The 13,111-nt window shown below is 35.5% G+C and overlaps 1 protein-coding gene across 1 annotated transcript in view; it reads left to right on the top strand.

Annotated features, from left to right (window-relative positions):
* The first annotated feature begins 403 nt into the window (after positions 1 to 403).
* Positions 404 to 13,111, top strand: part of ITK (IL2 inducible T cell kinase) — a 28,615-nt gene continuing 15,907 nt past the window's right edge. Inside the window, exons 1-4 of the mRNA XM_072400443.1 lie at positions 404 to 755; positions 4,059 to 4,163; positions 5,156 to 5,237; positions 7,513 to 7,641. Coding sequence (XP_072256544.1) covers positions 546 to 755; positions 4,059 to 4,163; positions 5,156 to 5,237; positions 7,513 to 7,641 — 526 coding nt within the window. The 5' untranslated portion in view covers positions 404 to 545. The remainder of the gene's footprint in view (positions 756 to 4,058; positions 4,164 to 5,155; positions 5,238 to 7,512; positions 7,642 to 13,111) is intronic.

Genomic DNA, 13,111 nt, shown 5'->3' with positions numbered 1-13,111 from the left:
ACTAAAGGAAATAGGTACTTTATTAGTCGGCATGATGACTTTCTTTTGGTCATCAATTGATCAGTGTATTCACTAGCCAATAAAAGCAGCAGGTGCTTGGCATTAAAGTAGATCCAAGAAGCAAACTCCCCTTGGAGGCTGCTGTCTAAAGACATTTACCTATACAAACCTGAAGCAGAATCTATTTCTAGTCCACGTAATCAGATTTACTCAATTTACTTGACTCATTTACAATATGGATATACATTCAGTAGGAGGAATGAATAACCTTTCAGTAGGAAGTTTATTTGTTACTGATGACAAACCTACACTGCAGCAGCTCAGTAAAGAGGATGTGGTTACAGCTTGAGGTCTTAGATCTCATGTTTAACACCTTGACTCTGCTCATAGATCTGCAGATAACATTTCATGAGCTCCTCCTCCACTGTCTATGTTTCTTCCAGACCCCATTTTTCTGAAATTATTTCCTAACAGACCTCATCATGTTTAAATTTTTCGCAATCATCTGTTAGGCTTTCTTTGGATTGAATACTTTATTGCTTTAAATGGATACCAACGATCATATGATCAGCCGATGGCCCTCTTGTGACACAGCGGAGCCGAGTTCAATGTTTCAGATGAATCATTCAGTCCTATTACGACAGGTGCTCATCAAGAGATCCCAGCAAAAAAGAAGGACTTCTCCAGCCAACTTTAAGTCAAGGGTCTTCATCCTTACTCCAACCTCACTTAACTACTATGAACACCGTAATGGGGTGAGTAAAGGGGGCCATACTGGCTGGCCATACAAACCTAACTGCCTACTTAAATTGGTGTGTCTTAAGTTTTTATCTATCTTCATTAATTTACAAAAACATGTATTGTTTCTTCCATATGTGTTCTTTAAATATACTAGATTTTTTATGGAATCACTTACTATCTTTACTGAGAAATAATCATTCTATTTTGCTGGGTTTTGTTTTTGGAATTAAACAGGTAACTATATTCTGTTCTAAAGAAGGCTCCACTGTACTAGTTTAGAGGAAGATGTTTTAATCCATTTTAGCCCAGTTTATCATAACCTGGTATGACCTACTCATTGGAAGCCATTGTTTCAAACCTGAAACAGCTGTTTGCTATTTTCATTAAATAGCTCTTTAGTATTCAGCTATATGTGTGATGTAAGTCTGGTTTTGGATGTACAGTTTACAAAAGGAGAAAAAATTAATACTCTGCATCTCACCTGATATTCTAAAATGAGAGATAATCCCAGTATTTTGGGCTTTTTTGATAAACTAAATATGTAAACACCTTCTAATTTAGGAAGGCCTAGCTATGTTTTGCATGAAATATTACACAAAAATAAAAATTGTATCTACCCCATAATGATTCATGGCCTAATTTTACAATTATTATACTGTATTTACTGTAATCGCAGTACAGTGGTACTGACAATAGTGATAGACAATAGTGGGAAATAATGTGACATTGTTATTAAAAAAATGTAATGGACCTCTGGAATTGTATATATTGCTAATTATAGAGAATATATGTATATTTAATTTTTGTCTCCTGAAATAGAATATTACTTTACATTTTTTTTTATTTACAATGTCTCTAGCTACTCTGTTTCTATTACTAAATTGTGGCAAATAAAAGTCAAGATGGCGGTAGGATAGAGCACATTCTCCTTTCACTAAATCGTGGAATCACCAAAGATGTCAGGTTGGTTGTATGCACAGCCACAGTCCCATTTACCCTTAGTAATGTATTCTGGCTGCTGGAAATTTTCAACAGAAGTGGTCATATTTCAAACCTCTTTGGGTTTAAGCCCCTGAATGGAGTGGTAAAGGCTCTCTTCGGGCACCTGCACAGCAATATTACTATTTTTTAGACAAGGTTTGTGAAGTTACTTTATCCGCTGACATGTCTTGGGTGGCTTTTCACCAATAGCTATAGGATTGTTTCCTGGTCCAGCAGAAAATTTGTAGACTAACAAATGTCATTAGATTGCTATGGCCCACCTATAGTCTAAGCAACATGCAGGTCCATAAGTATGCCACACATAAGTTTTTATGTAAGAAACTGTGTAAAGACTTATTAAAGAAACTTTTGTCAAAATAAAATTGCCAAGTGATGTGTCCATCAATAGAGAATATTAAGTTCATACTAGTCTCGATACTCGTGCCAGTGATCACCAAATTAGTGTAGAAAAATGGACAGTTGAAGAATGTTCATAACACAATGCTTCCAGTGGAATTTGTTTATTGGTGTCCTCTATACTAAGTTACTTCATCCTCCAGCCCCGTGTATTCTGGTAGAACACACAAGTGAAGCAGAATCAGAAAATGGAAAAGGGAATCACAGTAAACAGCGAGTACCAGAGATCCCATGCATCCATTGCATCAAATTCTGAAGCTTGTTCAAGTGGCATTTCTCATATTGTGGACATTGGTGGTGAAGGAAAGACTCCAATGTTGGGACACATTATTTAGTGGTTTTATTTTAGCAAGAAAATTACTTTCATTTAGATTCTCCCTAAGAGGAACATGACAGGAAAAAAACATGGAGATGTGGATTGATGTCAAAACTCAGATTTTGATATACTTGTCTAACAGTTTTTACCCCTGGGGTTGTGGTAGAAATATGGTAATTGAGAACTAAAGTGCTACATCATAATATTCAATTCCAAATACAATTCTATTCCAGTAACATGCTTCTTTCAAAGCTAACTTACTCCTGGGTTGGTGCCTCCACTTCCACCATTAAGGTTTAAAAATGTGTATGTGGACCTCAAGTAGTAACCTAAATTGGGTTTGCCTAGCATCCATCAGTAGCTGGTTCAAGCAGCCATGAACCAGCCGCTCTCTTGTAGAGAATCTTCTATTTGGCATACTTCTGGGTGTACTGGATGCCTTGTTTCCCACTGAGTGCTTTAATTTCACCTGATGGTTTGTTAATACTGTCACGACAGGAAGAGAATTTCCAAGCTTTGGCAATTGGTACTGGTACAGGTGCCCTAACTTTTCCTTTTGGTGTCAGTGGTCCACAGTACAAATAGATTAGATCTCTCCAGTGGTCCACAGGCCAAACAACAAAGTTAGATCTGTCCAGCGGTCCACAGAAAAAAACACATTCGATCTGTCCAGGGGTCCACAGGACAAGTTTTTAACTTAGATAGGTCCAGCTAGAGTTTGAGGTTAGATCTGTCCAGTGGAGCACCTGATCTTCTCCCTATCCCACCATCCAGTGGTCCACAGGACAAGGAATAGGTTATAACTGTCCAGAATTTTGGGGGATTATATTTTTCCAGCAGGGATACTCTATCCAAAAATAGTAAGAATAGTTTTGATTGAAGATATTTTATATTCTATATAACTGTATTAAAATATTAATAATAAAATAGTGCCTAAACTTTCTTGTAGTCTGCTACGTTACAAAATCCACAGTCCCCTCTCCATCATAAAATCTAAGGAAGCATTGTATCAAATCATTAAATTGGTTAGGGACTATCATAAGTATTTCTGTCAGTTTGTCAAGCAAGCTAGTGGAACTAAGTTTCACACTGACATTTGTTTGACTCTGAACACCTACTGAAGATGCTAGACCACTTTGGATCCTGCATTTTCTCACATCTACTCTCAGTCTTGCCAATTTCCCATGCCCAGATCACAATGCTGCTCTTTTCTCACACGGACCACTCAAACTTTCCACAATTATATGAGTCACTGGACACTGGAGGTGTCACTTAAAATACCATACTTAAAATACCTTGAATTGGTTGGTACATTCTGATGACTAGATAAAGATGATTCTCTCCTGTATCATATCAAAATGATATGACAATCCATAGAAAATCTAATGCATACTGTGTCTCAAAGACTTGAATAGCACCAGGTACCAATTCTTTTTAAAATATATAGGCTGCTGTTTCCAACTTTTTCTATTTAAAATAAAAGTTGTTTGGCTGTTGTGTTGATCCACTAGTTTCAATAGTTTCCTAGGTATCTTTGGTACAAGTTGACTTTAATGATGTAATACAGTAATGTAACATTGCAAATATTATTCTCTGTCCCCAGAGAGTCCGTAGCCTCAGAGGTTTTGTTGATGTGGCCCAGATTAAATGTGTTGAAATTGTCACCACCGATGTCAGCATTGCCTGCAAAAACAAGTATGCCTTTCAGGTAATTATGTTGCTTCACATTTTCTCCAACAAAGCAGTACACAAATGATATTACATATATCTATGAATAGATATATAGATATATTAGATAGATAGCTGTGTCCATTTAGTTATGTAGAAAGAATAAAAGACAGCGTTAAGGTGGAGGTAAAATAAAAAAGGAAGACTATGCTGTCATATACAAAACATCTAAAAACATTAATTATGCCATTACTATTAAAGTTTGCCTTGAATTTCTCCTGAAACAATATATATATATATATATATATATATATATATATAGATCTGTATGTCTGCAATATAAGATCCTTTTGGGCATTGCTCCCTCTGAATTGTAGTTTAAGGAAATGTCACTATGGTGCAACTCACTGTTCACCTTGCTGCAGAAGAAGCTGTACCTTAGGACCTGAAGTGCAAGAATCCCCCTGCTTCTGCTTTATTAATTTTGTGCATGCTTCCTTGGATCAAAAGTATTGTGTTTAGAACAGTGATATAGGAAAGAATAGTTTGTGAAAATGTGAAAGTCATTCTCACATCCAATAATGACCTCCTTATAGAAATCAGGGGCAAATCTCTAAAAATACATTCCACCTGTATCAGAACAAAAGATAGATCTTTGGGTTGTTTTCTGTAAAAACTACAATCTGCTTTGCCAGCATGCTATGAAAAGGACCCACTCAATATGGAAGTTGCAGCCTTTCTGCATAGATCCAATCACACCTCCTGTTTACGACTCAGATTTATAGATCTACTTTTACCAAAGCCTGTGTTTCTGCATGAAGAGCTTAATCTTTAACTCAGCAATGGGTCTATCATTTTCTGAAGAGAGGCCAATGCTTCCCCAGGTCCGACTCCCATGCTGACTGGACACAGACTTTTCTATTCAGGATGTTGTTGCTTTCCAAGAAAAAAAATAGTTTATTAAGCATTCATTTTTTTAGCATGGCATTTGTAACTAAATACTAAAATCTGAAACTTTGTATGTTTCTTTAGGTCCTCCATGAGAATTATTTTTTGTACATCTTTGCACCAGACAAAGAAAGCCGGCAGCAGTGGGTTCTAGCTTTGAAAGAAGGTAGGACGTTGTACATGAGTAAACATTTATATCCAATATTTGGCACAGGAATTGTTTGCTTATGAGGTTCTGGTAATTCAATAGTTAAACCTAAAGTTATTAGTCTGTGTTGTGAACCCTTTACAATACATGTAATATTTGAAAAAATGTTGTATTAATGATCTGGATTGTAAAATTGCATACCGTACATTCACTGGGAATTCATTACCTCATTACAGCTATACAAACCATGTGCATTGAAGGTTATAAGTTTTATATAATTTATATAAGTTTTATAAGTTTTTTATATAATATATATTTTTTTACATTCTGTTGTCCTAAAAATTATGCTTAAAGTTTCATATGTTTACTAAGCCTTGTTACATAGATCATTATCTCGTAAATAATCACTTAATAAAAAAGAAAAAAAATCTGAATGTAATTTATTTTGTCTGTAGCTGAACCCAATCTCGTCACACACCCCACCCCCAAACCCTAAACTAGTGCCACCTTTTTACTCCAAAAGCTCACCATAACCCAAGCCTTACTCCAGTGTACCTATTATATAAAATATATTATAGTAGTTTTGGATAGAGTAGGAAGAGAATAGAAACTCTATGATTAATATTATTTTTTTGCTCTGCGGGGAAATGTGCCATAATTTTCTGTTCTGGTGACAGATTTTTCACTCTGAGAATATTCCCCTAAAAATATTTTTTTGGAAGATTTCCCATATCTCCTGTTCCAGTGGCAGCAAAATAATTGTGGATTCCCCATCATTTTCTGCTTACAGTAGTTACTTTGAAAAAAAGAGGAGATAAAGCTCCCCAGCATAATACAAATCAGACCTGATTCAGACTAAACCTAAGAAGGTTGGTCACAGGTGGAGACAACAATTATAAATAAAATGTTTTTAAAACTTTTATGCTAAAAATGACTTACAAGGCTGTGCCATACTACATGCATTATGAAAATTGTGGCCCACAATTACAACATGCCCCTGGTTCTCAGCATTTTTTGTAGACTCAAGGATACGCCTGCTTCCTAAAGTAAATTTAAAATTAAGTTTAGTGCAAAGTTTTTTTTTACTGATGTTTGTGGATTTCTCTGCATGTTGCCAGGAAAGGACATAATGAGGATTTTTTTGTGACACAAGAATACATTCTTGACAGGCACAATATGCTTCCAATATCAATTTTCTTTATATATTCTCTTCTTGCTACTTGAACTATCATTACAATGGAAGTGATGTGTATTAATATTTTTATTATTATTATTATTATTAATAATAAACAGGATTTATATAGCGCCAACATATTACGTGGCGCTGTACATTAAATAGGGATGTGTAAATGGATGGATTATAAAGATGAGGTGCTTGCCACAGCAATCTAAGATCCTAAACTATTTTTTCTGCCCAAATTTAAATTTATAGATTTGATTGGTTGCCCTTGGCGAATCAGACTTTTCTTGTTCTTCTAAGTGCAGAATTATTTAGTTATATAGAAAACTGATTAGTGTTTAGATGAGGCCATTTATCAAGAACATCCTATATCAAACCTAATGCTGTTGTGTCTTTCTGATGAATGTACAAAATGTCGTCCGAACACATGTCCGTGTTTACAGAATAAAAGTATCAATGTTACTTCCTGTGTATAGGATGTTTTTTTGAGTACAAAGACCATAGAAGTTGGCAGTGCAAGATGCTAAGCAGGAACCTGAGAAATATGCAGACGTTCTTCAATAAGATAAAACTGCAGGCTTCCTGTCAGATCTATCTAACTGGTATTTTAGCTTTTGGTTGATGCCAAATGTGGATCATTTTGAATAGTGATCTGGAGTGCCCGGGCACACTTTATTGCCAGACAGACAGACAGAAGTGGGCACCATTCTAGCTATAACACTGCAAGAATATAGTTACTTTCACAAAGGGGAAATTGAGTTGTAGTATAATCATGGAACTTTTTACCCTGCAGTTTTTAGCTTTCTTTCTTTCAGAACACAAAAATGTCAATAACAGCCTCAACACTTCTCACAGGAACAGAAGGCATTAAACACTACCTATATATTACAGCAGTTTTATTTTCATTGGAAGATTACAAAACCATCTTATGTTCATCTAATGCCTTTGTTTCTAAATACACTTATTAATTTTTGTTTTTTTATGATTCATTTTACTAATAGGGTTACATGTGGCAGAAGCAATTTAAAGTTTGTTTAAACCTAAAACCACTGTTGTGTAAACCACTGGATGTGGTAAAATGATGACTAATATAAACTTTCTTTTAATATATAGTGACCAAGAACAACCACTGCCTCATTCCCAAGTACCACCCCAACTTTTGGGTAGAGGGTCGGTGGAGATGTTGCTGCCAGACAGAAAAGATGGCAGTGGGGTGCTCACTATATGACCCCACCATTGGCTGTAAGTATCACTTTGTATGTAGAACATGCATTCTATATGCTAACTTGAATGTTAAAAAACAGTGATTGATGATGGATTTTATTATCTATACACAGTACAGTGCTTGTATTATTTCTATATACTGTGATATAGGAAACAATTTGCCTGACACCAAATTTGGTGCAAACTGGGCCAATTCCCCAACCCATTTTTTTAAGTCAATGCCATATAACAAATAATATTCAGCCCTTAAGTTTTGGTTGTTGATACACAACAACCTGAAACTTCTGCAACCTAAATTAATTGTTGATTCCCCAACCTGTATTGCCAGGGGCTGCATGGCTTAGGAGGAGGTGTCAATACTACAGTATATGATAAAAAATTAGAGGTCTTCTTTACAAGTTGACTGTCTGCTTGGCAAAGTGTGGTTTCATAGATCAGATCATTTGTTCCAGTATACCCTTATATTGGAGCAAAAATGTAGCCAAAACTATTTTTGGGTAATCATGGAGTCAGTTAAGAATCAGAATTTCGGCTGACCTTAATGGATCACTTACCTAAGATACCAGTACACAACATATATAGATGAAGTGGGAAGGTGAGGGGCATTTTTACTTCCATGAAAGACAGAAAGACCAACAAACACTAAGAAAAGTGCTTTTATTTATTACTGCTTATGTCCCTTTTATTGGGATTTCCATCACTTCCTTTCCCTGTGTGACCCATCACCAAAATAGGAAGTAAGGGGATAACTACCTAACTGGGTAAAACTCTTTAAAGTTGAAAAACTGCCACACCCATGGTTTTTAACCACCAACCAAGATACCCGACAGGCAGCACATTTGCTAATCCCATGCTATCCATTGACTTGTTACTGGTCCAGCCAGGAGAACATTGACAGTGTGGGTACAAGAGAACCATCCTACCAGACACATCACCCCTTCTGACGCATTTCACGTTATGATAGGGCTGCCATATGGTAAAACGCATTAGAAAAGACGTGATGATGGCAGGAAAATGATTTTTTCTATAATGTTAACTTTATAAATAATGTTTTAAATAAAGATCATGAGGTATGTGGCCTATCTGTTACAATCATACCTGTGTTAACACAACAGCTTCACAAAACATCTACATGTATAAATTAAACCTGACTTAAAATTATTCAGATCAATTGTCTAGCATAAATAAAAATTTTAAGTGGAGTTTTTTGAACATTTATTTTAAATATAACCAGAAAAATACTGATTTGGTTACAACTTACTGTACTGTTTTTGCATGAATAGTGAAACATCTTTTCCAGTTGTGAGTAGTAGACAGAGTAGGTTGTAAACTTTTTATTACTTCAGCAAAGGGTCAGTATTGAGGTTCTCAGAATGATGGCAGTTGTGGGTAGAGTCACAAAATCTATGAGAATGCATTTCTGATCATTTAGAGAAACTGCATCGTATGGCTAAATTATTCTTTTTAAATTATTTTACTAATTTCTGTGGGCTGTGAGACTATCATTTACATACCTGTATGGGGAGCACATCATTACATGTGCTGGGCTTATATTAATTAAACACTATTCAGTCTAGGAGGAATGTCCTTATTACTTCCAGCTCGAGTTCCGATTTAAAGTGTATACTAAACTTTATATTTTTCATTTTGGATAGAATAGGAAATAGTTAGCCCCTTGTCAGCTTATTTTTTGCTGGTGTCCTATTGACAAAAAGTGGGAGCAAAAGTTTACAAAGTGAGGGAAATTCCATTTTTAGAGAGTTGTTGTTGGAAAAGTTGACCCCAGTGGAAGGTTTCCTTACCTTTTTTGGAGACATCATTTTGAATTTCTTTTCTTAGTCTAAGTGGGCATTTAGAGAAACAGACAAAGTGAATCTACTTTACAGTGACAACGGCAACAAAAGAAGCTGATAATATAGCAAGAGGCTAAATGATCCCACAGTTCTGTGCTCTTATTTTTGGTCTTACGTGACATGGGAGATTTGCAGGTACTTCTGTATATCTTCAGACAAGATGACCTATGGCCATACATGCAGTGTGGTTGGATGGCCTACCTTGGAGTGGTGGCCTTAGGTCAATTGCTTTTGTTAAGCCCTTGGCCCAGGCACAGCTTGATAGTATAACTATACAAGAACATAGGTTTCTTTGTATATACTACACTAAATATTTAGACTACATTAAAGTGGATAGAGAATAGAAGGGTTAGAAACTCTCTTAGGTTCTTAGTTCTTAGTGGCTTCTAATAACTTTTGTTCCAGAGTGAGAATAAGTAAGTGGCATTTCCCCCACAAAACGAAGGTAAATTTCACCTTTGACAACAGTCACTGGAACAAGTGTTCAGGTGACAACTATAGCATTTCCTGTTCCAATGACAGTGGTCATGAAGATGTATCTGCTGAACAGGGACAGCAATTAAAACCTGACAAAAGTTCTTAACCTATCCAATACTACCTACATGAAAAGTTAAACTGACAATATAAGGTTAAATGTATTAGTTTTCTTTTGGATTGTGACTTTTGCAGTGTGTTAAAACAGATTTTCATTTTGTATGCCTATAATAAGTGTTGCCTTGATTTCTGTAAATATGTGGCATGAACTATTGGAAAAGAAAAAGCATTGGAGAAAGAACAGATTGGCACTGTACTAGCAACAGAGAACTGCTGGAGAGATTGAACACGTAATAGTTCTCAGAAGGTGCAGATGGGAAAAGTGAAGCGAGGGCGAGGGACCTAGTGATGGTTTCAGAATCAGATAGAGTAACGGATGGTTAAGCAGGGAATTTCCAAAAGGGGGCAGGAAGTGATAAAGAAATCTGCTTGTTGTTGCTGAAAAGCATGAATGTGGTCTGACATACAATAGTAACCAATGAAAGAAAATGCATAACAAGTGTGAAGAATTAATTGTTTTGCCTTTTTTTTGTTTTGTTTTTTGGAGAACTATTTAATTTGTGTTTGGTTTTGTAAAGTCACCGTACAATTATTTATTTTGCTTATTCACATAGACAAGTAGGTCTTTATAACATAAAACCTACTGGGTCACCCAGGTTCTCCCATGATAGTCTGTCTTGTCCTGTCCCGGATAAATTTATTCCAATACCTGCAGTAAACTAAGGCTTACTGTATATCATGTAATCTGCAATGGGTTCTGCTAAAGTTGGGTTGATAACTGCATAAAAGAGTCCAATTCTTTATGTAGAACATCAAACCAGTATCCATGAACAAATAACAGAAAAACTAAATGGTTCAATTTTTTATGACCTGTATTCACAAATGGAGATAGAGACGCTGATTTATGAAAGCTCTCCAAGGCTGGAGAGAATACACTTTCAGAAGTGAACTGGGTGATCCAGCAAACCTGGAATGGATCTGGTCCAGGATTCAAAACATTTGCTAGCAAATAGAAAATGATTTTTAAAATTCCATTCCATGTTTTCTGGATCACCCAGATCACTTCTGAAAGTGTATTCTCTCCAGCCTTGGAGAGCTTTCATAAATCAGGGCCAGAGAGTCTGCAGTATTAGAGACTTGTTGATAAATAGGGTGAGCTACTGTAGGTAGAATAATAGAAAAAATGGGGTGATTTAATAAACTTCACTGTATCCTATACTGAAAATACCTTATAAACAAAAAACAATCATATGTTTCCAAATCGTATATGAATGCCACATCTCTAATATGACTGAATAAACAGAAACAAGAAAGTGAAACAAGAAATGGGATTTTTAAGGCCTCAGGCCTTCACACATTTAAAATAAAGTAAAAAAAAAATGTATTCTAAAAAGAAACACAAATTTTAAATCACAAATATAAATATTAAATTAAAAATCGTATGCTCTAAATATACAGCAATGTGTCTCAAAGTTTCACTTAGTTAGAGAGCATTGTTCCTCAAAATTACACCCATGTGTTTCACGGCTTTTCATAATCTGATTCTTTAGGAGCATTTGGAGATAAAACAAATGCACTTAAAAACATTTCTGTAAAAAACAGAACACTTTAAAGATTTCTTAAATATGTCATACAAATTCAAAAGCTGTTTCACAATGATAAAGATATACTTATAAATTGATGCTAGGTAATAACAAAACCTTTTAAGTGTAATTTTGAAACAGGTATGACACTCAGTTTATAAGTAGATTCTGGGCTTACTAATATGAAGGCCCATTTTAGCTTTTATGTTTGCAGGTTTAGGTAAACTGGTACAAAAGATGAAGTGTGGTGGTTAATGTCCACCTTACTGTCATTCTCCAGCCTTTGTATTCTCATCTGCCCTGCTATTAAGATGTTTCTCTCTCTCTCTCTCCATATATATATATATATATATATATATATATATATGTGTGCTCAATATGTCAAAATAACACACTACTCTTAAATTTTATATTGTGTAATAAACTGGAAATCACCTACAGACCACCTTTTCTATGCCAAACACATGGGGACTTAGTGCTGATGTAACAGTATGTGATTCATAACTCCTGTTTTGAGTGTTGTTATAACAATTTATACACATATGCAATCACCTTCCTGTAGTCATCTGGTGTGTTTAGGATCTTTATGTATTGTGTATGTGTATTTTGTATTATTCTATAGCCCTAGTATTTCATACCATCTTTTTGACTAGCCCTGCACGTTTATAATTATAATTGGAGGATCTTTTACAGTTTTGCTCGTTTTTGGCAATTTATACTCAGGAAATGATGTTGGTTAGTGAAATGATTGTGGTTTATACCCACTGTTATCAGTGTACAAACATAGTCCCAGTGAATCAAAAGAAGATTTAAAGTTTATCTAAAGCCAAAACTTTCCTGGAGAGATTACAGTAAATCTCCTATACTTCTCGTCCCAGAGAATCAGAGAGATCCTCTTCGAGGCAGTTTTCACTAAAACAGGTGTTTAGACTTCTCCTAGCTTTTGTTCTGGTGACATTTGTAAAACTTTCAGTCATTTTCAGTCCCTCTTATAAATGTCGCCATGAAAAATGGAGGGGTGGAATTTCCCTAGAAGGAACATAGGCGGTCAAAGATTGTTATGATAACTCGGCTTTAAAAATCTATATTCGCCACAATAACTGTTATATTCAAAATGTTATATATAAATTATATTTATACAAGTATAAGTGCCACAAATTTGACAACACCTGTTGCAATGCTATCAGTCTTAAGCTACACTGACACATTAAATTTCTGTTACTGGAAATCTTTTTTTGTTTTATGATTGTTTTCAGTGACAGTTGAACAAACAAACGTGCACACAGCATTGCTCTCTGAAGGGGAGGGGGGTGCTAAGGCACACCGCTGCAATGTTGGCCATAGGAAATGACAGTGGTTGTTTCTGGTCAGGGGATCGCTGTACATGCGCTACATTTTTACATGAAATGACCTGGACAGTGTTCACTGTGAAAAAAATTAGTATTCTAACTGTATTTACCATTTATTTTTGTCCTTTTTTTCTCTTCTCATTTGTACTGCATTTTGTGTAAAAAAGGC

This window comes from Pyxicephalus adspersus, chromosome 2 (assembly GCF_032062135.1).
Source record: "Pyxicephalus adspersus chromosome 2, UCB_Pads_2.0, whole genome shotgun sequence".
NCBI classification, from domain to species: domain Eukaryota; kingdom Metazoa; phylum Chordata; class Amphibia; order Anura; family Pyxicephalidae; genus Pyxicephalus; species Pyxicephalus adspersus.
The sequence above is the reverse complement of the archived record's forward strand: the minus strand, read 5'-3'. Positions and strand labels throughout refer to the sequence as shown.